The sequence below is a fragment of the Carassius carassius genome, chromosome 34 (genome assembly GCF_963082965.1).
Source record: "Carassius carassius chromosome 34, fCarCar2.1, whole genome shotgun sequence".
In the NCBI taxonomy this organism is placed as follows: Eukaryota; Metazoa; Chordata; class Actinopteri; order Cypriniformes; family Cyprinidae; genus Carassius; species Carassius carassius.
This window is the reverse complement of record NC_081788.1, coordinates 29,063,754-29,087,698: the sequence shown is the minus strand read 5'-3', so window position 1 is coordinate 29,087,698 and position 23,945 is coordinate 29,063,754. Positions and strand designations below refer to the sequence as shown.

The following is a 23,945-nucleotide window of genomic DNA, read 5'->3' as shown; positions in this document are numbered from 1 at the left end:
ATATGTTTGCAACATACCTAAAAGCATTGCATTATTGTGGTATACAAAGGTAGAAACGATTTAGCTTTATAGTCATTTAATCAACTGGTATGGCATTTTATTGAGTGTATGAAATTAGTTTAGATCTGTTATTTGATTCCTTGATTAGATATTTTGCTTGAAAAGTTGCATCCTCCTAATCCTCTTAATCATGTGTACGTAACATTTAGACGTAATTTGAGCTCCCAAAAATACATTTTGTGGCAGTTTATTTATAAAAGACTGGGCGTGTGCGGATTAAACGAAGGCCTCTGATTGGCTAACGTACCCGTAATGGGCGTGGTCCCTAAAACCCTTCCTCCGTGGCTAGGGCTGTGTGCTAATGCTACTGCTAAAGGCTTTGTCCTGTTGTGTACTCGGCTGTTGTGTAGAAGTGTAAACAACACATTTATCCACACAAATCTTAAATCACTCTCAACTATGAGTAAAAGGAAAGCGCCACAGGAAACTCTGAACGAAGGAATCACAGATTTTCTCATAGGTGAGTTCAGGTTAGCTTAGCATGCGGCTAACTGGACATTTAAATTCAGAATGAATAGAAATACATAGGTTTTGTTGACATACAATAATATACTTCACTTTAGTGGGATTCTAGACCCATTTTTACACCGAGATTTGCAAATAAAACAACAGTGAACACCATTTTTGCAGTTTGATACATGCCATCAGGACACAGTTTAATCCACAAAATAAAACGCAGTGTTATATTAATTAAATTTATGCATAAAATAATGTATATTTGAAAATGATTTCATACTAAATATTTGTATTTATCTTCAAGCCACGTATTGTTTGGTAGCCCAGCTATTATCCGATTCTCATTTATTTGTTTTGTTTGATTATTCAATAAATGTCGAAAAGCATTTTATAATAATAATAATAGTTTTTTGCAGCTAATACACTGAGTCATATCTAAACTCTTTCTCGTTTCAGAGTTGGCCAATTATGAGAGAAATGTCAACAGAGCCATCCATAAATACAATGCTTATAGGTAAGACAGTCTTATCTAATTTAATGCAATTATGCCATAACTAGACATATGTAATCTTTCTGGTGTTTTCTGTTCAGAAAAGCAGCATCTGTGATCGCCAAATACCCTCAAAAGATCAAAAGTGGAACCGAAGCAAAGAAACTGGTACAGATTTTCTGTTGTTACTAGGTTTGATATCCTGAAATGTGAGTAATTCCTGTTTGTTGACTTATTTAAGTACACGGTGTTAATCTCAGGATGGAGTTGGTGCAAAGATAGCTGAGAAAATCGATGAGTTTTTAACGACAGGAAAGCTGCGTAAACTGGAGAAGGTATTTGAGTGCATTAAAAATGCATGCTTTATACTTGATTTAATCAGAAGAATATATATATCAACATATATATATATATATATATATATATATATATATATGTATATATATATATATATATATATATATATATATATATATTGTCAATTAGAAACAGATCTGTATAGATTCTGCTGTGCTTGTGGTCTGTAGATTCGCAATGATGACACAAGCTCCTCCATCAACTTCTTAACCCGAGTGACTGGGATCGGGTATGATGCTCTTTATTCAAAAATCACCATAAAATTAGAGACGACTTAAACTCCATTCACCTTCATTCTTTGTTTTTTAGTCCTGCTGCGGCCAGGAAATTTTACGATGAAGGCGTCAGGAACTTAGAAGGTTTGTTTATGGTTAATTTGCATGTACATTAAATTATATAACATCACGTTCATGTGTTTTAACTCTTATCTGATGTTTCAGATCTGAAGAAGATCGAACACAAACTCAACCATCATCAGCAGATCGGGTTAAAGTGAGTCTTGATTTAAACAGATAAATGAGAGAACTGTTTAACAGCAAGAGTAATGTTCGTTTGTGTTAGTTCTAATCTAAAACAGGAGGTTTAAAAAAATTTTTTAGATGCAATGACTTCCCAAATATAAAAATCCTCATGCAACCAAAATACAACCCGAATTCCGGAAAAGTTGGGACGTTTTTTAAATTTTAATAAAATGAAAACTAAAAGACTTTCAAATCACATGAGCCAATATTTTATTCACAATAGAACATAGATAACATAGCAAATGTTTCAAATGAGAAAGTTTACAATTTTATGCACAAAATGAGCTCATTTCAATTTAGATTTCTGCTACAGGTCTCAAAATAGTTGGGACGGGGCATGTTTACCATGGTGTAGCATCTCCTTTTCTTTTCAAAACAGTTTGAAGACGTCTGGGCATTGAGGCTATGAGTTGCTGGAGTTTTGCTGTTGGAATTTGGTCACATTCTTGCCTTATATAGATTTCCAGCTGCTGAAGAGTTCGTGGTCGTCTTTGACGTATTTTTCGTTTAATGATGCGCCAAATGTTCTCTATAGGTGAAAGATCTGGACTGCAGGCAGGCCAGGTTAGCACCCGGACTCTTCTACGACGAAGCCATGCGGTTGTTATAGCTGCAGTATGTGGTTTTGCATTGTCCTGCTGAAATAAACAAGGCCTTCCCTGAAATAGACGTTGTTTGGAGGGAAGCATATGTTGCTCTAAAACCTTTATATACCTTTCAGCATTCACAGAGCCTTCCAAAACATGCAAGCTGCCCATACCGTATGCACTTATGCACCCCCATACCATCAGAGATGCTGGCTTTTGAACTGAACGCTGATAACATGCTGGAAGGTCTCCCTCCTCTTTAGCCCGGAGGACACGGCGTCCGTGATTTCCAACAAGAATGTCAAATTTGGACTCGTCTGACCATAAAACACTATTCCACTTTGAAATAGTCCATTTTAAATGAGCCTTGGCCCACAGGACACGACGGTGCTTCTGGACCATGTTCACATATGGCTTCCTTTTTGCATGATAGAGCTTTAGTTGGCATCTGCTGATGGCACGGCGGATTGTGTTTACCGACAGTGGTTTCTGAAAGTATTCCTGGGCCCATTTAGTAATGTCATTGACACAATCATGCCGATGAGTGATGCAGTGTCGTCTGAGAGCCCGAAGACCACGGGCATCCAATAAAGGTCTCCGGCCTTGTCCCTTACGCACAGAGATTTCTCCAGTTTCTCTGAATCTTTTGATGATGTTTTGCACTGTAGATGATGAGATTTGCAAAGCCTTTGCAAGTTGACGTTGAGGAACATTGTTTTTAAAGTTTTCCACAATTTTTTTACGCAGTCTTTCACAGATTGGAGAGCCTCTGCCCATCTTTACTTCTGAGAGACTCTGCTTCTCTAAGACAAAGCTTTTATAGCTAATCATGTTACAGACCTGATATCAATTAACTTAATTAATCACTAGATGTTCTCCCAGCTGAATCTTTTCAAAACTGCTTGCTTTTTTAGCCATTTGTTGCCCCCGTGCCAACTATTTTGAGACCTGTAGCAGGCATTAAATTTTAAATGAGCTAATTAAGTGGATAAAAGTGTAAAATTTCTCAGTTTAAACATTTGCTACGTTATCTATGTTCTATTGTGAATAAAATATTGGCTCATGTGATTTGAAATTCCTTTAGTTTTCATTTTATTAAAATTTAAAAAACGTCCCAACTTTTCCGGAATTCGGGTTGTATAAATGGTAGTTTTATTATGTGGAAAATGAATATTATAAATATGCGTAAAATGTTATTTTGTTTCTATTATGTTAAATTTGTTCTGTTTACTATAGTACTGTATGTTTGTTTTATTTAAATAATTTATGTATTTATATACTTTTTTTTAAATACAAAATAATTGTAATAAAATTTTAAAAACTAATTTTAATGTAAAAAAAATAATTGTAATTAATAAAAATAATAATAATTGTAAACAATAAAAAATATATATTTTTTAAAAACTAATTTGTATTGATTTTTAAAAACTTATTGTAAATAATTTTTAAAAACTTATTTTAATTAATTTTTAATAACTAATTTTTAATATATTTTAATCAAAATATTTATTTTATTAAATTGAGTAAATGTTTTTTATTTTCTTTCAAGTATCTATTTTTTTTTTCTCTGATCTTTTTCCTTGGACTCTAGAGGACAGATGTTTGATTTGTGATTTATATGCGTTCATCATGAATGCATCTATTTTTATGCTCCTGTCTTCATCTATTAAAGGTACTTTGAGGAGTTTGAGAAGAGAATCCCTCGTTCAGAAATGCAGAAAATGGAGGTTGTAGTTTCTTTCAGTGATTTTAATGAATGAATTCTACAGATTTATAAAGCCTCACTGTGTTTTCCTGATGTTTGCAGGCTCTGATACTGAAGGAGCTGGATGTGGTGGACCCCGAGTACATCGGCACCATCTGCGGCAGCTACAGACGAGGTTATCGATCCTTCTGATCCAGATATTCGACAACAGTTATCACTCGTATGATCTAACCGTGCCGTGATTGCATGTGTTAATGTTCAGGAGCAGAGTCGAGTGGTGATATTGATATACTCCTGACCCATCCGGACTTCACCTCTCAGTCTGAGAAACAGGTGAACGTTCACTTTTAAAGGCTGGATGATTTAATGCATGCATGTTTTTTTTCCTCTCATAACTCCTTCTGTGATTCCTGTCCTGCAGCCCAAACTCCTTCATGCCGTCGTGGATCATCTGGAGTCCGTCGGCTTCATTACCGACACACTTTCTAAAGGAGACACTAAGTTTATGGTGGGTCTCTGTCAATGTCAGTGTGACTATCAAATAATAATAAATGAGTAATAAATAAGGCATGTTTATCTCCAGGGTGTGTGTCAGCTGAAGAAAGAAGAGGAAGATGAAGAAGAGTATTTGCACCGCCGTATTGACATCAGGTTCATACTGAATATTTCCATTATAATGTTTTTAGCACTGATATTTTAGTGTCATTGATGTGCTTTTATAGTTTTTATCAATACTTTGATTTTCTTTTTAGATAAAAAAAAATTTATATATTTTTTTAAATATATTTTTTTAAATATATTAATTCTTTTCATTGGTTTATTTATATATATATATATGTATGTTTCATCAGTTTGTTTTAGTTCTTTTAATACTTCAGTGTAAACTAAACAAAAATTAGATGTTGCAACTAGCTTAAGTATTAATATTTTATTTAATTCAGCATTAATTTCCAATAACCCATTTTTTTTACAATTTTAGCAAACATTATCTTAGAGTAGGGACGTTATGATGTAACTATTTTGACTACTTTCATTTTTTTTTTTTTAAATCAATATTTTGCATTAAATGAATTCAGAGAATACACAGTGAAACAATTTAAATTAGACTCAATTTCAAAATGAACCCTAACCAGAATGTTAAACATACAAACAATGAATCCTAAATCTAATATTTCATATTCCAAAACTAGAATCCACATTCATTCCCATCATCTGTTGTAGAAAACGTCCTGATTTAGCATAGTATGTCCTTGCTATTTCCAGTATATTCCTCATCTCTCTCTCTCTCTCTCTCTCTCTCTCTCTCTCTCTCTGGATCTGCAGGCTTATCCCGAAGGATCAGTATTACTGTGGTGTGCTGTACTTCACCGGCAGTGACATATTCAACAAGAACATGAGGACCCGAGCGCTGGAGAAAGGCTTCACTCTCAACGAATACACCATCCGTCCCGTGGGCGTCACTGGTGAGAATCACGTTTGTACATCACAGGACAGAAGAAAGAACTGAAAGCCAGTGCAGACTTTGAGTTTCTGTCCATCCAGAAGTCTTATTTGACTCTGTTTGATCCAGGTGTTGCTGGAGAGCCTCTGCTGGTGGACAGTGAGAAAGACATCTTTGACTACATCCAGTGGAAATACAAGGAACCGAAGGAGCGCAGCGAGTGAAACGAAGACAGACGACATTCATCCTGTGTGCTGCTCATTTAGGTCATGTTAGAAGAAGTAGAAGAGGCATTTAAGGAGGCTTTTTAAAGTTATGAAAGCAGCTACATAGTAGTAGTTGATGGTGCTTTTTAATAATAACAGTCATGCATAATATTGGGTTTTAAAACCTATAGTGACAGAGAAAGATTATGTCAATATTGTGATATTACATAAGATCATAAATCTCTCATAGGTATAGCAGCAAACATGTTTTTATTTCAACATACTCAACGCTGGTGTGCAAGAAAGCAAACTGAAGAAATATACGAATGATGATTTGTCTGTGATTGTGTTATTTAAAATCCATTATGATGTTGTTGGGATATTTTTATTTATATAATAGTCTACCATGTTATGACACAACATGAGATTCTTGAGGTTTGTGTGACAATTTGGATTCTGCATTAAAAATCCCACAAGTCAGTTCAGGTCCGTTTCATTTTCTGGGTTTTTGTTCTTCATTGTACTATTGAAGTGGACGCCGGAAATGCGGTGCTACCAAGCCGACCAATCACAGGCCTTGCGTTCCGCATGGAATTGTTGAATTAAGTCGTTTTTTGTTTTGCACACAAAAAAATATTCTCGTAGCTTCATAAAATTACAGTTGAACCCCTGATGACATATGGATTATTTTCCCGATCTCCTTGCTATGTTTCTTCTATGTTTTTAACGACAGTATTTTCATTTTTGGGTGAACTGTCCTTTTAAGGCTTTACACGAGTCTTTACGGTATGGGAAGTTATGGGCTTGTATCGGCTACCAGTAAATTACTGTAATCTGCTCTGTGTGAATGCAGAACAAGATTACTATGAGCGCCTACAAATTCAGAACGCGATGATGAAGTCGTCTACTATTGGTCTAATCCAAGCAATGTTATAATCGATGTTTCTGGGCCAAAAGCATTGCATATTTATGCATGCATAAATGTGAACGTTTGATGCAAAAGTTAAAACATCAGCAAAAAAACTTACCTTGCATACACAAAATGGGACAAGCAGCTGTTTAGACGTCAAGATTTTATATGCATTGCTATGACCAATCTTTTCTAGAACTTGTTGGGGAAGTTCAGCATGCTCTTTTAAGACAGTCCTAATGATTTCTGGAGCCTCTTTTTTAGTTTTTTGTTACTTTCAACACCTGGTGGGGAAGTCATGGCCTAGTGATTAAAGAGTTTGATTCCCAAACCTAAGGTTGTGGGTTCGAGTCTCGGGCCTGTAATACCACGACTGAGGTGTCCTTTAGCAAGCACTGAACCCCAAACAGTAAAACATTAAAGAATTATGCTGTTAAATCTTTACTTTTCTATTTGGTGATTGAACAAAGACTAAATCATAATAAATCAAAACAAGAAATATAGACCTACTTTGCCATGCCTCTCTGCAGTTTTCTTTTCTGTTCTCTCTTCTGCGTTGTGCTGTTAGTGATTAATGATCTAGGAATGTTGTAAAGTGAAGTTATGTATGCTGAGAAGTGAGAAGTATGTAGGCAAAAACAAGTAGAGTCAGTTACATATTTAAATTACTTTTGTTCAGCTTGAGCATCACAGACACTGTAAGTGAATCGTAGCTTTAGATTGCTTATGTTTTCTCATTATCACGACTTAATTTTCTTGTGATCTCGACATAACATCTCGGTTTCTCTTTCTTCGTTTCTCTCCGTGTTTTGGTGATGAAATATATTTCATCTTAATAAATCCAAACATGAAATATATTTCATCACCAAAACACGGAGAGAAATGGAGAAAGAAAGTTGCTTTAGAGGTGTGAAATATTTGGAAAACATTTTAAAATGGGCAGTAAACATGGTCAATTTTGGATTGAAACACATGGAAACACATAGGTCAGGCATGAGAGACATCTGGAAAATCTGCTTTACTGCTGTTTCAGGGAATCTAAACCATCTTCTGAAGGAAAACTTCATGATTCCCTGAAACAGCAGTAAAGCAGATTTTCCAGATGTCTCTCATGCCTGACCTGTGTGTTTCATTCACCAGGTTTCAGTGTGGGGCGTTCTATGGTTTTACTTCCATTTCAATCTACAAAGAATTTTTTTTGAAAATCATAATTTACTAACTTAATATTTTGATACATGTAAAACTGGGGGAAAAAATTTGTTTCACATTTTATTTCAATGGGAATAATAATTTTACTGAGGCCATAAAAACATCCTGTAAGTTTCAGAATCCAAAACTTTCTCTGTTAAGGCCCGTTCACACCAAGCACGATAACTATAAAGATAACGATAAAGATATAGTTCTAAAAATCAATCTCAATATTAAAGAATAGCAGAGTCCACACTACAACTACGATGAAGGCATAGAGAAACGGTATGGTTGGAATCATTTTCAGAACGATTTTTTTCCAGCTGATGAATGATACAAACATTGACATCCAATCAGAATCCATCCTGCTATAACGAGCTTGATGATTTAAAGCGGCAGACGCACGTGCACTCAGAATAAACAGACGATATCGTTCGCTGGTGTGGGCGCTAATATCGTTATCCTTATAGTTATCTTTAAAGTTATCGTTCTTGGTGTGAATGGGGCTTTAGACTAAAAAGAGCTTATATTGAAGCCAGTCTGCCAAATCACAGTGGAATGTGCAACTTTATGACATAATAGTGTGGCTAAACTCCGCCTCTGCAGAAGAAAATCAGCCTGCTTCTACATCGCTGCCTTTTTAGTCCCTCCCACCGATTCTACATGACTGCGTGTTTAGCCCCGCCCACCGATTGTACATGGATGCGTGGTTAGGCCCGCCCACCCATTCACGCAAAAGTTTTTATTGCATGCTCACCATTGCTTTGTCTTTTATTAAAAATCGTGTGATATGTACTGAGTATTTATGCGTTTTAACCTAAATCACAGTAGCGTACATCTACACGAGGGTGGTCAAAACAGGACAGAAAATAGACTAATGAATACTGACAAAATAATAAATGAGGTACTTTGTGACTCCTTTAATACTGTCTTTCCTTACAGGAATTTGACCGAGAGCATCAACACGTATTGCATTGAGGGCAAAAGCTTTTATTTTTATGAATAGTTTTTTCCCCCAACTATTCTTTCTGAGGTCAGGCATTACAGGGTTAAATGTCACACTTTTTGCAAAGTTTATATTGTCTGCTGCAATAGACAATATTTTTTTCACCTCATTCATATATTTATTTTAAAAAAATATATAAAAATACACAATTTCAAACTTCTCCATGCCCTCTTAATCCCGCCTTTTTTCCGGAGCTCTCTGTTGCTATGGAGACGAGCGAAGCGTGTCAGGCGCAAGGCATGACGGTCTGAAATAAAATGCAGAGATACATTGCAGCGAGACTCTGCAAAGCCGACCAATCACAGAGCCGGGCCTGGCAGCCACAGCCAATGGAAGGCGAGAGCGGGAGGAGCCAACGGCAGTTACGCACCTACGTTACTTTTTTCCAAGCAGCACACAGCGGAGCATCACGCGCTGCAAACACCTCTATCTTCTCTCCGTTTCAACAAATCTACACATAAACAAGGTAAAACATTGACTTTAATCCATTTGATGCATATCAGTCTGTAGAACTAATCATCCTGTGTTTTATCTGTCTCGCTCAGACTAAGCGATGTTGTACCATTCGCACACCTATATTTCAACCCTGCCCTTAAACATAAAAAAAAAGGTTTCATTAGGATATAAATAAAAAAGATGCATAATTCTTTCAGCAAACATTTAAAAAAAGGAAAAATTAACCACGACGCCTTTCATCTATTGTTTAATAATTTAAAAAACAAGATTTTTAAAAGCCACAACTTGATTTAATAACTTGACTATTTTATTTAATTAACTACTTAATAAAAAATTAAATACGCATCAATTTATAATAAGTATCATAAGTTTGGTGTAATAATAATAATCATCGGTGGTGCTGAGGACAGTCTTAAGCTCAGGTGACCATGGCAACTGTAACCTGGTGATGTTATGCAATAGTGATGGAATAAAGGCTGTGGAGCTCATGTGCTGATGATGTTATATAACACCCATACGCTCAGCTCTGAGCAGATGCTGGAGGACTGTGGGTTTGGGGTGAGCCCTAGATAGGGTACATCACAGGGTGTTTAACTCCTTCATTCATCATCACATGTCTCTGTCTCTCCAGATCCAGGATGTCGGACAGAAAGGCGGTGATCAAGAACGCAGACATGTCTGAGGAGATGCAGCAGGACGCTGTGGAGTGTGCAACACAAGCCCTCGAGAAGTACAACATCGAGAAGGACATCGCCGCCTACATCAAGAAGGTGAACGCTAACACTTCATGGGCTGACAATTATGAATTATTAAAAACATATATGGATTCTATTAATTAAATTATATAACCCAACTTAAAATATACTGAAAACATAAAACACACTTTTACAATTATTCATTTTAATGAAAATTAATTTATTCATTAAAAATCTATTTTTATTTATTAATAACATTAGATGTTATGTAATTTTAGCATTTTAATTAAGTTCGATTATGAAAAATTATGAAGAATATTGATTCATATAATCTAACTGAATTAAAATGCTAAAATCATTTCATTTTTATTCATTTATCAGTTATTAATTCGTTTTTTATTCAATTATAGAAAATTTGTTTTAATTTATTAATGATATATATATATTTTATTAATTTAATTATATAATTCAACTTAAATTAAAATATACTGAAAACATACAACACACTTTTACAATTATTCATTTGAATGAATATCGATAAATGTATTCATTAAAAATCTATTTTTATTTATTAATAACATTAGATGTAATGTAATTTTTTGCATTTTAATACAGTTGGATTAATTTATTAAAAATTGCGAATTATCGAATTAAATTATTAAATGTATTATGAAAAATATTAATTAATCTAAAATGCTAAAATCATTTCATTTTTATTAATTTATCAGTTATTAGGTTTTTATTTAAATTAATTAAAAGAAAAGTAGTTTGAATTTTTTAATCATATTTGATTTGATGTATTGTTTTAGCATTTTAAAATAGATTATTTACATTTATTTAAAAACCTGATTAAAATATAAGAATATCATTAAATATATAATTAATACATTGAAATTGAATTAATTAAAATGCTAAACGGAACACAAAATCAGTTTTATGTATTTTTTATTTTAGCATTTTAATTAAGTTAGATTGTTTTAATTGATTAATATTGATTATATTAATAATAATATATTTTAATAATTTTATTCATCTTCTACTTGATTATGTCCACAATTTATTGGGGATTTCAAACCTCTAAAATAGTTAATTGATGGTAAATGCTGTTATTGAATCCATCAGTTGACAGTATTTTTTACTTATTTCTGTTATCAACAAATATAAATAAAGTTTTATCATTTTTTATTAAATTATGTATTTCACAATGCTAAATGGGATTGTAGTTATTTCCCTCATTAAATTCACAATCTTATATCTCTTTCTTTAAAATTTTTTTTTAAATGTTAGTACTTTTTGCTTCAACTTAAAAGTTTTTTTTTAAATCCCGATGGGAAAGAATGAATGGGAAAAACAAATCCCCAACCAATGCAGCTGAAAAAGATATTCGCTCTCAAATACAAAAACCATTTCATATTAACCTTTAAACATGTTTCCTTGCAGGAGTTCGACAAAAAGTACAACCCCACCTGGCATTGCATTGTGGGAAGGAACTTCGGCAGCTACGTGACTCATGAGACCAAACACTTCATCTACTTCTACCTGGGTCAGGTGGCCATCCTGCTCTTCAAATCGGGCTGAGCGACGGCACCCATTCGATTCAACAGACCACTATGAACTGACTGTACTGACTTGGCGAACCATTCCTGCTCTGGGACCTGCCTTCCTTCTCTCGGCTGCTTCTACTTTTGTTCTAGTAATTGTTTAGAAAAGGCCTGTGTGAGAGGGAAATGCCATAAAGAAACTTGTATTTATTTTTGTTTTCTATACACAGTTTGAGCGTTTTATGTCACCTGCATTTTTTTAAGTAAAGCAAAATGGTTTGAATGTTGGCCTGGAGTTTCTTGTCTTCAGAAGATGTGCTGATGATAAATCAGTGACTTCCAAACTCTCACAATTCTACATGTTTTTTTTTTAACTAAGAAACAGAAACAATATTGAAGGTGGGGGAATAAAATAGATTTATACGAATGATACATGCATGTGTGAATATTAATTATTAAAATAATTAAACTTGGTTTAGCCTTTGATTAATTTTTATTATTACTTTAATAATAAATGAAATGATCCATTATACAAATCTAATGAATATTGTTACCCAGATATTATTACGGTTTAATTACAATCTACATTAAAATGCTCCCACATCAATTATTTATACATCAAAATGCTAAAAGATTATTTTTTTTTTGTGCCTTTACAACTTCCTGTGGATTTGCTCAAGTCGGTTTACAAGGAGTACAAAATTTAGAAAGTTTCATTGCTTCAAACTATTTACTTTTCAAGCGACTGCAATGAGACGCTTGCCAAGCTATTTCTAGAAAACTACATAACATACTGATCTTTTTATTTTTCTAAAATGCATAATTATCTGGTAAAAGAAATCTGGGACACAGTGATAAAATTTAATTAATGTAGAATTTATTAACAGAATTGGCTGTTTAAATGCACTTTAATACATTTTGAGATCCCACTATTTGTGCATTTTAAAATGGTCTTATTGCATTTTTGTTTAAACCATTTATTGATAGATTTATTTATTTATAAATCAGATGCATGTGTAAAATCCATTATTACTCTGTTCTACACTTACAGTCAGCCCTCGTCCTGTCGCGTTAAATAATGCATGGAACAAAGAGGCACAAAAAGTGTCTGGGTTGCCACAGATTTTATTCACACTTTAGAAAACCAGTTTGTGTGGATAGACTCCGTTTGACAGGCAGAACGTGGAGCGCAGGTATCCTTTGAGCTCGGGAACCTTCTTGATCAGAGGAAGCAGCTGAGAATCCACCGCTTTCTGGTCGGCCTTCCGCTGCTCCGTCAACTGGTACTTCTGCAGAACCACAAAACACACATGAGATCAGAAAACATCAGTCGTGCAAAAGCCTCAAATGCGTGGAGAACCGGTCTCACCTCCTTCTCCGTGTCGAAGATCTCCCCCTCCTGGTGCTTGGGTCTCCTCAGCTTCTTCTTCTTGAAGTAAGTGTCGGTCAGTGTTTTGGGGATCTTCACGCTAGAGATGTCCACTTTGGTGGTTGTGGCGATGCAGAACTTCTGGTGAGCTCTCCGCAGAGGCACTCGGTTCAGAGCCAGAGGACCTGAGAGAGACCAGATCAATTATTCACCGCAACAAACCCCCTCCATCGCTTCAGACAGCAGACGGCGATCACGTACCAGTGACGAGGAGGAGACCTGTGCCCAGCTGCTTGAGGAAGACCACGCGCTGCAGAAGAAAACAGATTGACTTTAACAGCATCGGGACTCACGTGAACCTCTTTTGCATTTTAAATATGAAGAGCAGCTTAGCCTTGTTGAGCTCAGAAGAACGGTGGTCGAGTGTTTGTGTGGCTGTGCTTCGCATGTAGGAGTTAATTCTCCTTGGTTTGAAACCACAGCATGCTGGGATCCTAAAAAGATGGATGTGGGTGTACCTTCCCGCGGTGGCGACCGGTCAGCAGGATCAGGACAGTCCCGGGGGTGATGGACTTGCGTAGTTTCCTGCGGTGCTGAGAGAAGGGCTTGATGCCGTGACTCCGCAGCTTACGGGGCACGTCTTCTGTGGGATAGTAACGCGGCTGGACACCAAACAGACGTGAAAGAGGAAAACAATGTGAAATGCAATTCGGAAATCAGCCAAACCCTGCATATAATTTGATAAATTAAGCTGATAAAGAGTGTCATATCTTAATATTTGGATCATTATCTGATAACTTCAATGAGTTGATGCACAAAAAAAAAAAAGTTTAATGTGTCCCCCTGGAGCACAAAAGCAGTCATGTATTTGTAGCAATAGCCAAAAATACATTGTATGGATCAAAAGTATTGTTTTTTTCAATGCTAAAAATCATTAGGTTATTAAGTAAAGATCATGTTCCACGAAGATTTTGTAAATATTCTACTGTAAATGCTTCAAAACTTCATTTTTGATTAGTAATATGCATTGCTAATGACTTAATTTGGACAACTTTAAAACTATTTTCTCAGTATTTAGATTTTGTTTTGCATCCTCGGATTCCCGATTTTCAAATAGTTGCATCTCGGCCAAATATGGTCAAATCCTAATAAAACGCACATCAATAGAAATCTTCTCAGTAAACATCTCAGTTTTGTTCTCCTTGGTCACACATTACTAACATTTACCCACTTTCAAATCTGACAAGAAAAACCACTGATGCAAGGAAAAAAAATTCTCAAAACTCATTTTATTTGATTCATTAAACCTAAGAAAATATAATCTAAGAATTACCAGCATCAGCTCCTTCGAATTCGGTTAATTTCCTTAATTATCCCTTCTTGCATCACATTTTCATTAGAAATTTGATTTGACTAGCATTTTTACTATCTAATCAGAAAACGTTAAGTAACCGCTACTTTGAATTCAATGGATTAAATTTAATTCCTTATTTTTTTCAATGTGTCTTGCATCACATTGGTTTTTATGTTTTCAATATTCATGAGAAATTTTCAATTTCATAACATTTTTAACTATTACTTTTTACTTATAGCGTGACTCATGACTGCACACAAAAATATGAAACCTACATATTCAATTTCTAGCAAATGTAAAAAAAAAACAAAAAAACATTTTACTTGCGTAACTTTCACTTTTTTTCCATTCTGCCATGGTTCATCAATAGACATGCATGTTGATGAACAAAATGTAGCCCAAAAAGTGTGCAAGATATGGGAAAGATCAAAGGCGGCTAAACACACTTCACAAAAGTCTTAAAACATCAATTTATGTTCTAGATCACAGAAAATCTGCATTAAACTTAAGCTCAAACTAGGGTTAAAATGGACCCAAATGCATAAGACGTAAGTTTCCGGTTATAAAACTCTGGCCCCCAAACAAGATCTCAGTGATCTGGTCATGAATCCTCACCAGTTTGCGCAGTTTGACCGCACGGGTGCCTCCGTTCTTGTCTCCGCCAACAGTTTTGATGACTTTGGTGGGAGCCCTTTCCTTTATCTTCTTCTCAACCTGAAACACCAAGACAGACGGTTAGAAAACCCCAGGTTTGAGCTGAGACCTGTGGCCCTACAGTGAAGACACACAACACATTTACCTTGGTCACAGGAGCTGTAGTCTTCCTCTTGTACATGGCCCGGCGAGCGTACATGGCCGAGCGGGAATACCGTCCGATGCCCCGAACCAGGACAGGGTTACGGCTGCCATGCTTATGAGCCTTCTTCTTCTTCTTATCGCCCTCAGCCATCTAAGAAAACGCAGTGACTTCAGTTATTAAAGCATGCATGCACACAAAAACACATGCATTACTCATAAGAAGCTACTCTCAAAACATATTATGAAAAGTGCTAAACAAGAGAATCAATTAGACTTGGGGCGTATTTTAAATAACATCAGCACTTCTATTCTACCATGCTCATAAATGGTTGAGAAAAGCATTCAGAATCTCTCAACTGATGCATTTAGAAAGGTTAAAAGTTACTTCAATGAATGGACGCTCAGTATTCATGTGTGTGTGTGTGTATACATATATATATATATATATATATATATAAACATGTGTACGTTATATTTACATAAAGGCATATAAATATATTAATGTACAAGTCTTCAGCATGGTGCTGCAGTAACTCGACGTGACCTGATGTAGCAGGGCTAACAGGCTAAAGCTAATATATAATTGTATATAAAAATCTATACACACTGACAAACATCGTTTTATGACGTACTCCACACTATATTCACATGCAGCCCGTCACGGTCGAGTTTAATGTCTTTAATGCGAATATAAACACAGAAATCCCGCTTCGGTTCGCGCGGACCCGGCGTCAGGCCCCGACGCTCATAATATACGTTAAAACACACGCTACATCCACAGATATTCACGGTTATCAGTGCTATAGGTTTTCTAAAACATTCATTCGTGATTCAAAGTGATATTTTAAGATCAGATGAATCGGATTAACGCAGATTGTATTTGAGGAGAATAGACACAACACAGTTACCTTTAGCTAGAGGAAAAAAGACTGACATCCGGGCACTTCACGTATATATAGGCGTGACGTGGGTTTGTCTTTCGTCGTTTTTTTGTCTTAAAGGCGCAGTGTCACGAGTGGATTCACGAGTGCATTCCACGACGAGGAATGGAAATAGTTTAAAACCTTTGGGATGTTTTGTCAAATTGAAGCACATTTGTATGTTGTAGAAAATAAAGCTATAAATCAGTTTTCATACAGTACAGTTGTTAACTAGCCACTATCAATGCATGCAGTTTTCTCATGCTTATCATGCACACATTTTTATATAGTACAGGACTGAAAGATAGATAGATAGATAGATAGATAGATAGATAGATAGATAGATAGATAGATAGATAGATAGATAGATAGATAGATAGATAGATAGATAGATAGATAGATAGATGCAGTAAACTGTAATTTATGGGAGGCCGTTTGAGGCGAAACTCATTGAAAACTTGTGATACACACTGAAACACTTTTGCGTACAAGTGATTTACTTGCGATACACACTGAAAACCTTGCGATACACACTGAAACACTTGCGATACACACTGAAACCCTTGCGATACACACTGAAACACTTGCGATACACACTGAAACACTTGCGATACACACTGAAACACTTGCGATACACACTGAAACACTTGCGATACACACTGAAACACTTGCGATACACACTGAAACACTTGCGATACACACTGAAACACTTGCGATACACACTGAAACACTTGCGATACACACTGAAACACTTGCGATACACACTGAAACACTTGCGATACACACTGAAACACTTGCGATACACACTGAAACACTTGCGATACACACTGAAACACTTGCGATACACACTGAAAACCTTGCGATACACACTGAAACACTTGCAATACTCACTGAAACACTTGCGATACACACTGAAACACTTGCGTACAAGTGAATCACTATATATCTTTGCAAATATATGAAAGACATGCAGTTACATAGAAACTCTTTGCATATACCCTGTAATCGCCCACGCACTGTTGTGCCTGCACAAAGACTGCACATTCTCGCGTGTGAGAGAGCATAAACATTTTCAGTGTGTCCGGAAGTCGTTTCATTGCAACAGGAAGTTATAGCTCAAATATTCTCCACGTATATGGCTCCTTCCAAACTTGTTTAAAAAATTAGGTATTTGTTGTTATTCTTTACACTAGGCTTTTTCGTATGTGATCACTCATGTGTTATTGCCAAATCTGATTTTTTTTTTTTTTTTTTTTTAATTTTCTTTCCCGTGTCCTTCGGTTCATTTAGTCAGAATATATGAGGAGAATATTTGAGCTATAACTTCCAGTTAGTGGGTTTAATTGTATTTATGTAAAAAAAAGAAAAAAAATTTATTTTTATTTTATATTATTATTTTTTTTTCTCACGTTTTGAAAGGGTAAACTCTGGTTCTCCAATACAGTAGGTGGCGATAATGCACCTAACTTTGGTGCTACCCGCCATAAAACCGAAGAAGAAGAAGTAGTATAACTTCCGGTTCCAGTGAAATGACTTCCGGACACACTGAAAATGTTAATGCTCTCTCACACGCGAGAATGTTTCAAAGTTTTTATATATTTGCACAGATATATAGTGTTTCACTTGTAAGCACAAGTGTTTCAGTGTGTATCGCAAGTGTTTCAGTGTGTATCACAAGTTTTCAATGGGTTTCGCCTCAAACGGCCTCCCATAGGCCTCCCATAGTAATTTAATCCTGTGATGCAGCTGTATTTTCAGCATCATTCCTCCAGTCTTCAGTGTCACATGATCTTCAGAAATCATGAAAACATGTTGAATCACTGCTATATATACACCTTTTAAGTAACATTTCAATTCCAGGAATGATATTTCAAACTTTTTATTTTTAAAGTGAAAGTGAAGTGACATTCAGCCAAGTATGGTGACCCATACTCAGAATTTGTGCTCTGCATTTAACCCATCCGAAATGCGCACACACACAGAGCAGTGAACACACACACACACTGTGAGCACACACCCGGAGCAGTGGGCAGCCATTTATGCTGCGGCGCCCGGGGAGCAGTTGGGGGTTCGATGCCTTGCTCAAGGGCACCTAAGTCATGGTATTGAAGGTGGAGAGAGAACTGTACATGCACTCCCCCCCTATGGGAGGCCGTTTGAGGCGAAACCCATTGAAAACTTGTGATACACACTGAAACACTTGTGCGTACAAGTGAATCACTTGCGATACACACTGAATCACTGGCGATACACACTGAAACACTTGCGATACACACTGAAACACTGGCGATACACACTGAAACACTTGCCATACACACTGAATCACTGGCGATACACACTGAAACACTTGCGATACACACTGAATCACTGGCGATACACACTGAAACACTTGCCATACACACTGAATCACTGGCGATACACACTGAAACACTTGCGATACACACTGAATCACTGGCGATACACACTGAAACACTTGCGATACACACTGAAACACTTGCGATACACACTGAAACACTTGCAATACACACTGAAACACTTGTGTACAAGTGAATCACTTACGCATACATGTGAAACACTATTTATCTTTGCAAATATATGAAAGACATGCGGTTACTTAGAAACTCTTTGCATATACCCTGTAATTGCCCACGTACTGTTGTGCCTACACAAAGACTGCACTTTCAAACATTCTCACATGTGAGAGAGCATAAACATTTTCAGTGTGTCCGGAAGTCATTTCATTGCAACAGGAAGTTATAGCTCAAATATTCTCCACATATATGGCTCCTTCCAAACTTGTTTAAAAAGTGAGGTATTTGTTGTTATTCTTTACACTAGGCTTTTTCGTATGTGATCACTTGTGTGTTATTGCCAAATCTGATTTTTTTTTTACATTTCCTTTCCATGTCCTTCAGTTCATTTAGTCAGAATATATGAGGATAATATTTGAGCTATAACTTCCGGTTATGGGTGTAATTGTATTTATGTAAAAAAATATATATATTTTTTTATTTTATATTATTATTATTTTTCTCACGTTTTGAAAGGGTGAACTCTGGTTCACACTCCAATACAGTAGGTGGCGATAATGCACCTAACTTTGGTGCTACCCGCCATAAAACCGAAGAAGAAGAAGAAGAAGTATAACTTCCGGATGCAATGAAACGACTTCCGGACACACTGAAAATGTTAATGCTCTCTCACACACGAGAGTGTTTCAAAGTTTTTATATATTTGCACAGATATATAGTGTTTCACTTATACGTACAAGTGTTTCAGTGTGTATCGCAAGTGTTTCAGTGTGTATCACAAGTTTTCGATGGGTTTCGCCTCAAACGGCCTCCCATACCCCCCACCCACAATTCCTGGCGGCCTGGGACTCGAACTCACAACCTTTCGATTGGGAGTCCGACTCTCTAACCATTAGGCCACGACTTCCCTAAAGGAATAGTTTACATGATAAAATAGTTAAAATAGTTTACATGATAAAATAGTTAGCTACATAACATGACAAAGTGACTTAGGTTTTGAATTTGACTTGATTTGGTTTCAATGAGTGTCCTGAACATGTGTGTGTTTTTTCTTCTCAGTTTGTGTTTTCCAGGACGAAACACCAGTGTATGATTGGGATTATGCATCCTAAAAATAAGACAACATAACACACAGGGCTGCCCTGTAATAGCTGAAGCACATTTTGATTTGTTGGTTACAAAAAAAAAAATGTTTTTTGTTTATAATTTGTATTTTTGTCCTACATTAAAAAATATATTTTTGTACATTTTTTTTAAAAATGCTGTTATCTCTATCATATGTTATTTATTTTATTTGCATTCAGATCTCAGAAAAAAACTATTTTAGTGTAATATTCTATATAAAATGTTATATTTATTGTGTTTTTATGTCAGAAAAAATGCATTAGTTTTCATGTGATGTTGCTATTTATTAATTACTTTATTTCCTACATTTTAATAAGAAACAAAACAACTTTTTCAATTTACTTTAATACCAAAAAGTGTTTTATTTTTATTTAAAAGGTTATTGTGTGGGTGTTAGATTTTCTAGAAAAAACTATAATAAAAATAAATTCCAAACACAAACCAATTCTTACCTTAAAAACAAAATGTATCCCTTGTTTCTTTTATTATTATTATTAATTTCTTATTTTATTATTTATTATTATTATTATTATTATTTAGTCATTTAGCAGATGCTTTTATCCAAAGCAATTTAAAAATGAGGACAACAGACGAAAAAACAACTAAAAACAGATCCAAAACTTAAAGCTAAAAGTTTATAAACACTACCTTTACACATTTTAAAAATAAAGGAATTATATACAAATGACAAAGGCATACAACAACATTTCAAAACATTTAACATTTAACTGAAAAACAAAAAATAAAGCTAAAAACAATTCAAAATATTAATTCAATTTATATTAATATATTTCTTCTTTATTTTATTTATTTTATATGTTTCTTTAACACTGCATGAAACATTTTCTTTAAATATTTATGCAAAATTCCATGAAATATGAGAAACTTTTTTATGAAACTAAACTTTTTTATTTTTTATTTTTATGAAAATGTTGCTAAATTATTACTTCTATGCTTTTTTTTATTATGGGTTGCCCCAAGAATACATTAATATGCAAATTATATGCATTGTATAGAATGGGAATATCAATTTTAATGTACATTTCTATGCAGATATTTCATAAAGTACATTAGTATATCTTTCATATCATAGTTGAGAATCATCCTCATGCAAAAGTTTGGCTAAAAACAGCCTGAAACCTAAAAACTGATCAGTGAATGAAAAAATAAATAATTGTTTTTAACAAACCATGCCTTTTTCATGTCTATTTATTTATTTATTAATAACTTAATCCTGGCCTCGTCTACAATGACATCGAAATATATATTTTTAAAAATCAATTTGTTTGTAAGTGTAATGCAATCACATAAATAACAAAAAGTTTTTTGCCCTTAGCATTCACTTCACAACATTCGACAAACTTCTAAAATACTACGTCACGAAATTACAATAACATCTCACTTTGCATGTAAGCTTACATTTTATTTTTTTAAATATGTTTAATAAGTATGATATATAATTATACTTTATATCATTCGAAGATGAAAATGTATTAATGTGGAAAGTGCGTCTGTAGAAGCGGACGTGACCTACAGATCCACGTTGGACACCGGAAAATATATAGCGCTTTTTAATTTCTCAGAATTGATGTTTATAAACTCGATATTGCTGTAAATTATGGCAGGGATTGTGTGTCGTACTGCAAGCCGGATTATGTCGAGTCAAGCATCATGGTAACGTTACGTATTTGACTTTAGATATCCATGTGCATGCGTTAACAGTAACGTTGTATTTCTCTTTATTATGATCATTATGATGATAATAATGAATAATTCTTTTACTGTAGCAGTTCTGTGGTCGCTGTCAGACACAGTCACTGGTTTACATCAGTGCTTTCAGTTAAAACATCAATGCCATTAAGGTCAGTGCAGATACAAACTATTCCCTTACTGTACTGTATATGTAATAAGTCACCATACCATATTGTGCAAGATATGTATTTTTATGTATTAATATAAAATGTATATCAATGCTTTAGAAAGAGAAATGGTTTTTAAAAATATTTTTAGAATATTTAAAATATAAATGTATTTTTTGTAAGGGTGTTTCATTGTATTAAATGCATTAATATATGTTGCTTGTACTCCACAGAGCAGAACCCAAGAAGAAGAAGAAGGTGGATCCGCGCCGAGAGATAATGATGAAGGAACGTCTAAAGAAGAAGCTCAAAAGGCTGGAGAAAGTTCCTCCAGAACTGATTCCCATCGAAGACTTTATTACACCCGCTAAGTGCTTAGATGAGACTAGGTAAAAGCATGCATCTTTAACTAAACTTCTGATTAAAAGTCATTTATTCCTTACTATCTTCTACATGTACTCTGTGGATGAATGGGAATTGTGTTTGGAATAATTTGTTCTGCTTACCGAGACTGCATTTATTTAATCATAAATGCAGTAAAAACGTAATTATTATTAGCTATTTGATTATATTGTAAAATGTAAATTATTCCTGTGATCAAATGTGAATTTTTTAGCATCATTATATTATTTCTGCTCACCATGGCTGCATTTATTTGATCAAAAATACAGTAAAAATGTGAAATATTATTCCAATAAAAAAACTAATTTCTATTCGAATATATTGTAAACTGTAATTTATTTCAGTTGTAATAATATTAATATTAATAATATTATTAATAATATAATAATAAAATAATAATAATATTTCAAAATGTTACTGTATTTTTGATCAAATAAATGCAGCTTCGGTGAGCAGAAAAAGAGTAATGATGCTGACAATTCAGCTGCGCATCACAGAAATAAATTCTATTTAAATATATACTCAAATAGAAAACAGCTATTTTAAATTCTAATAATATTACACATTTTTACTGCATTTTTGTGTAAATTAATGCAGCCTTGGTGAGCAGAAGAAACTTCTTTCAAAAACATTTACACCCAAAAAATATTAAACAAACTTCTTGTTTTGTTAACTTGAATTATTGATTTTAAGAAATTGTTTTTAAATGGTACAAAGAAAGGGTGGAACCTCTTTTTATTGCAATTAGGTTATTTGAGCTAAATTGTGTACTCTCCAGGATCCGTGATGCTCCTAAACTGTCTTTTGAGGAGAGCGAGCGCAGAGCTCTTCTGCTGAAGGAATGGTCCAGATACAAGTACAGCCAGCACCAGACGGAGATGGACACCATCAAGGAGGCTCTGGAGGCTCAGAGACAAGCGTTGGATGAGCTGAAGCTGGAGTCAGAAGAGCTTTATAAAGCAGCGCTCAGCCCAGATATAGACTTGTTCCCTTTCCAGCACGAGGGGCCGAGTTACACGCCTCCCATTACAAACCATGAGGCTCCAGAGGGAAAATACAATGACATTACACGAGTATACACACAGTGAGGAGAGCCTGATGATGGTCTGATGATGAAGAGCAGCTGTCAAAACATCAGAGAAGTGGACTGTGAGAAGAATTAATCGAATTCAATTTGCAAACTGTGTTGCGAATTGTTTAATTAAATCTTGTTGCAGCAACTCGAGAGAGAGGTTGTGAATGTGGAATACAAATTAAAAAAAAATGTTTTGCAATTGCATGATTATCTATTTACTATCATTTCTGAATTTGCAGCACAATAAAAAAAGGTCTCTAGTGAAAAACAATGACGTCCAAACTTTTGTAAAAACATCCACAACCGCTTGTTTTCATGCATAAATGCCCGTATAGAATTAAAAAAAACTTTCGAAGAGAGGCTTTGTGATTTATGTCAAATGGAAAATAAACAAGTTATTGGTGCTATATTGACTTTCTCATGAAATGCTTATACTTCAAGATCGACTTTATTGATTGCATGTTTAAGTTCTGCATTAAACTTGATCAAGGATTTTTTTCAAAGATGCTTTTTGCACTGGGCACTGGGGAAAAAATAAGATCTATAACAGAACAGAAGTGCATCGGTCAATGTTCAGGCCTTAAAAGATTAGGATGAGTTTGTTTCTTCATCAGATTTGGAGAAATGTAGCATTGCATCAGTGTCTCATCAGTGGTTGCTCTGTAGTGAATGGGTGCCGTCAGAATGAGAGCTGATAAAAACATCACAAGTAATCCAGTCCATCAATTGATTACAATGCAAGCTCAACGAGTTAATCTTAATCAAACATTTCATGGAAAATACAGAGGTAAAATTATTTTAGACTGACCCTCCAGTGAGATTGTGACCCCTGTCATCTACTGATAATATCAAATAAATTATTATTTGCCTTAAATTACACACACACACACACA

General features: G+C 34.9%; 4 protein-coding genes across 5 annotated transcripts; 3 read left to right on the top strand and 1 right to left on the bottom strand.

The window, feature by feature from the left end:
- Positions 1–312: 312 nt before the first annotated feature.
- On the top strand, positions 313–5,979 carry LOC132114980 (DNA polymerase beta-like). The gene is made up of 14 exons (XM_059523390.1): positions 313–520; positions 973–1,030; positions 1,108–1,174; positions 1,267–1,341; positions 1,534–1,592; positions 1,673–1,722; positions 1,804–1,855; positions 4,144–4,198; positions 4,279–4,351; positions 4,439–4,509; positions 4,598–4,684; positions 4,760–4,827; positions 5,500–5,639; positions 5,747–5,979. Exons 1-14 carry the CDS (start codon positions 313–315, stop codon positions 5,839–5,841), a joined length of 1,158 nt encoding a protein of 385 aa, XP_059379373.1. The 3' UTR covers positions 5,842–5,979.
- Positions 5,980–9,246: 3,267 nt separating this feature from the next.
- Positions 9,247–11,902, top strand: LOC132114981 (dynein light chain 1, cytoplasmic). The gene is made up of 3 exons (XM_059523391.1): positions 9,247–9,393; positions 10,015–10,153; positions 11,519–11,902. Exons 2-3 carry the CDS (start codon positions 10,022–10,024, stop codon positions 11,654–11,656), a joined length of 270 nt encoding a protein of 89 aa, XP_059379374.1. The 5' UTR covers positions 9,247–9,393; positions 10,015–10,021; the 3' UTR covers positions 11,657–11,902.
- Positions 11,903–12,728: 826 nt separating this feature from the next.
- LOC132114979 (large ribosomal subunit protein eL6-like) lies at positions 12,729–15,309 on the bottom strand. The gene is made up of 6 exons (XM_059523389.1): positions 15,142–15,309; positions 14,958–15,056; positions 13,507–13,650; positions 13,250–13,298; positions 12,989–13,173; positions 12,729–12,908 (listed from the first exon to the last, which is right to left on the bottom strand). Exons 1-6 carry the CDS (start codon positions 15,289–15,291, stop codon positions 12,756–12,758), a joined length of 780 nt encoding a protein of 259 aa, XP_059379372.1. The 5' UTR covers positions 15,292–15,309; the 3' UTR covers positions 12,729–12,755.
- Positions 15,310–21,230: 5,921 nt separating this feature from the next.
- Positions 21,231–23,459, top strand: mrpl40 (mitochondrial ribosomal protein L40). Of its 2 annotated transcripts, none has more exons than XM_059523652.1 (4): positions 21,231–21,390; positions 21,504–21,578; positions 21,809–21,964; positions 22,756–23,459. In XM_059523652.1, the coding sequence occupies exons 1-4, from the start codon at positions 21,335–21,337 to the stop codon at positions 23,063–23,065; spliced, it is 597 nt and encodes a 198-aa protein (XP_059379635.1). In that variant the 5' UTR covers positions 21,231–21,334; the 3' UTR covers positions 23,066–23,459. The 2 variants fall into 2 exon arrangements, with proteins under 2 accessions (XP_059379635.1, XP_059379634.1); XM_059523651.1 differs by having other exon boundaries at positions 21,501–21,578.
- Positions 23,460–23,945: the final 486 nt, after the last annotated feature.

Excerpts from the sequence above, each read along its gene's own strand:
- LOC132114980 (XM_059523390.1), top strand. The coding sequence starts at position 313 with ATGGGCGTGGTCCCTAAAACCCTTCCTCCGTGGCTAGGGCTGTGTGCT. Across the intron at positions 521-972 it reads AATCACAGATTTTCTCATAG|AGTTGGCCAATTATGAGAGA; the intron begins GTGAGTTCAGGT and ends TTCTCGTTTCAG. Across the intron at positions 1,031-1,107 it reads CATAAATACAATGCTTATAG|AAAAGCAGCATCTGTGATCG; the intron begins GTAAGACAGTCT and ends TTTTCTGTTCAG.
- LOC132114981 (XM_059523391.1), top strand. The coding sequence starts at position 10,022 with ATGTCGGACAGAAAGGCGGTGATCAAGAACGCAGACATGTCTGAGGAG. Across the intron at positions 10,154-11,518 it reads TCGCCGCCTACATCAAGAAG|GAGTTCGACAAAAAGTACAA; the intron begins GTGAACGCTAAC and ends GTTTCCTTGCAG.
- LOC132114979 (XM_059523389.1), bottom strand. The coding sequence starts at position 15,291 with ATGGCTGAGGGCGATAAGAAGAAGAAGAAGGCTCATAAGCATGGCAGC. Across the intron at positions 13,651-14,957 it reads CGGTCAAACTGCGCAAACTG|CCGCGTTACTATCCCACAGA; the intron begins GTGAGGATTCAT and ends TTTGGTGTCCAG. Across the intron at positions 13,299-13,506 it reads CCGGTCGCCACCGCGGGAAG|CGCGTGGTCTTCCTCAAGCA; the intron begins GTACACCCACAT and ends TTTCTTCTGCAG.
- mrpl40 (XM_059523651.1), top strand. The coding sequence starts at position 21,335 with ATGGCAGGGATTGTGTGTCGTACTGCAAGCCGGATTATGTCGAGTCAA. Across the intron at positions 21,579-21,808 it reads AAAACATCAATGCCATTAAG|AGCAGAACCCAAGAAGAAGA; the intron begins GTCAGTGCAGAT and ends TGTACTCCACAG. Across the intron at positions 21,965-22,755 it reads AAGTGCTTAGATGAGACTAG|GATCCGTGATGCTCCTAAAC; the intron begins GTAAAAGCATGC and ends TGTACTCTCCAG.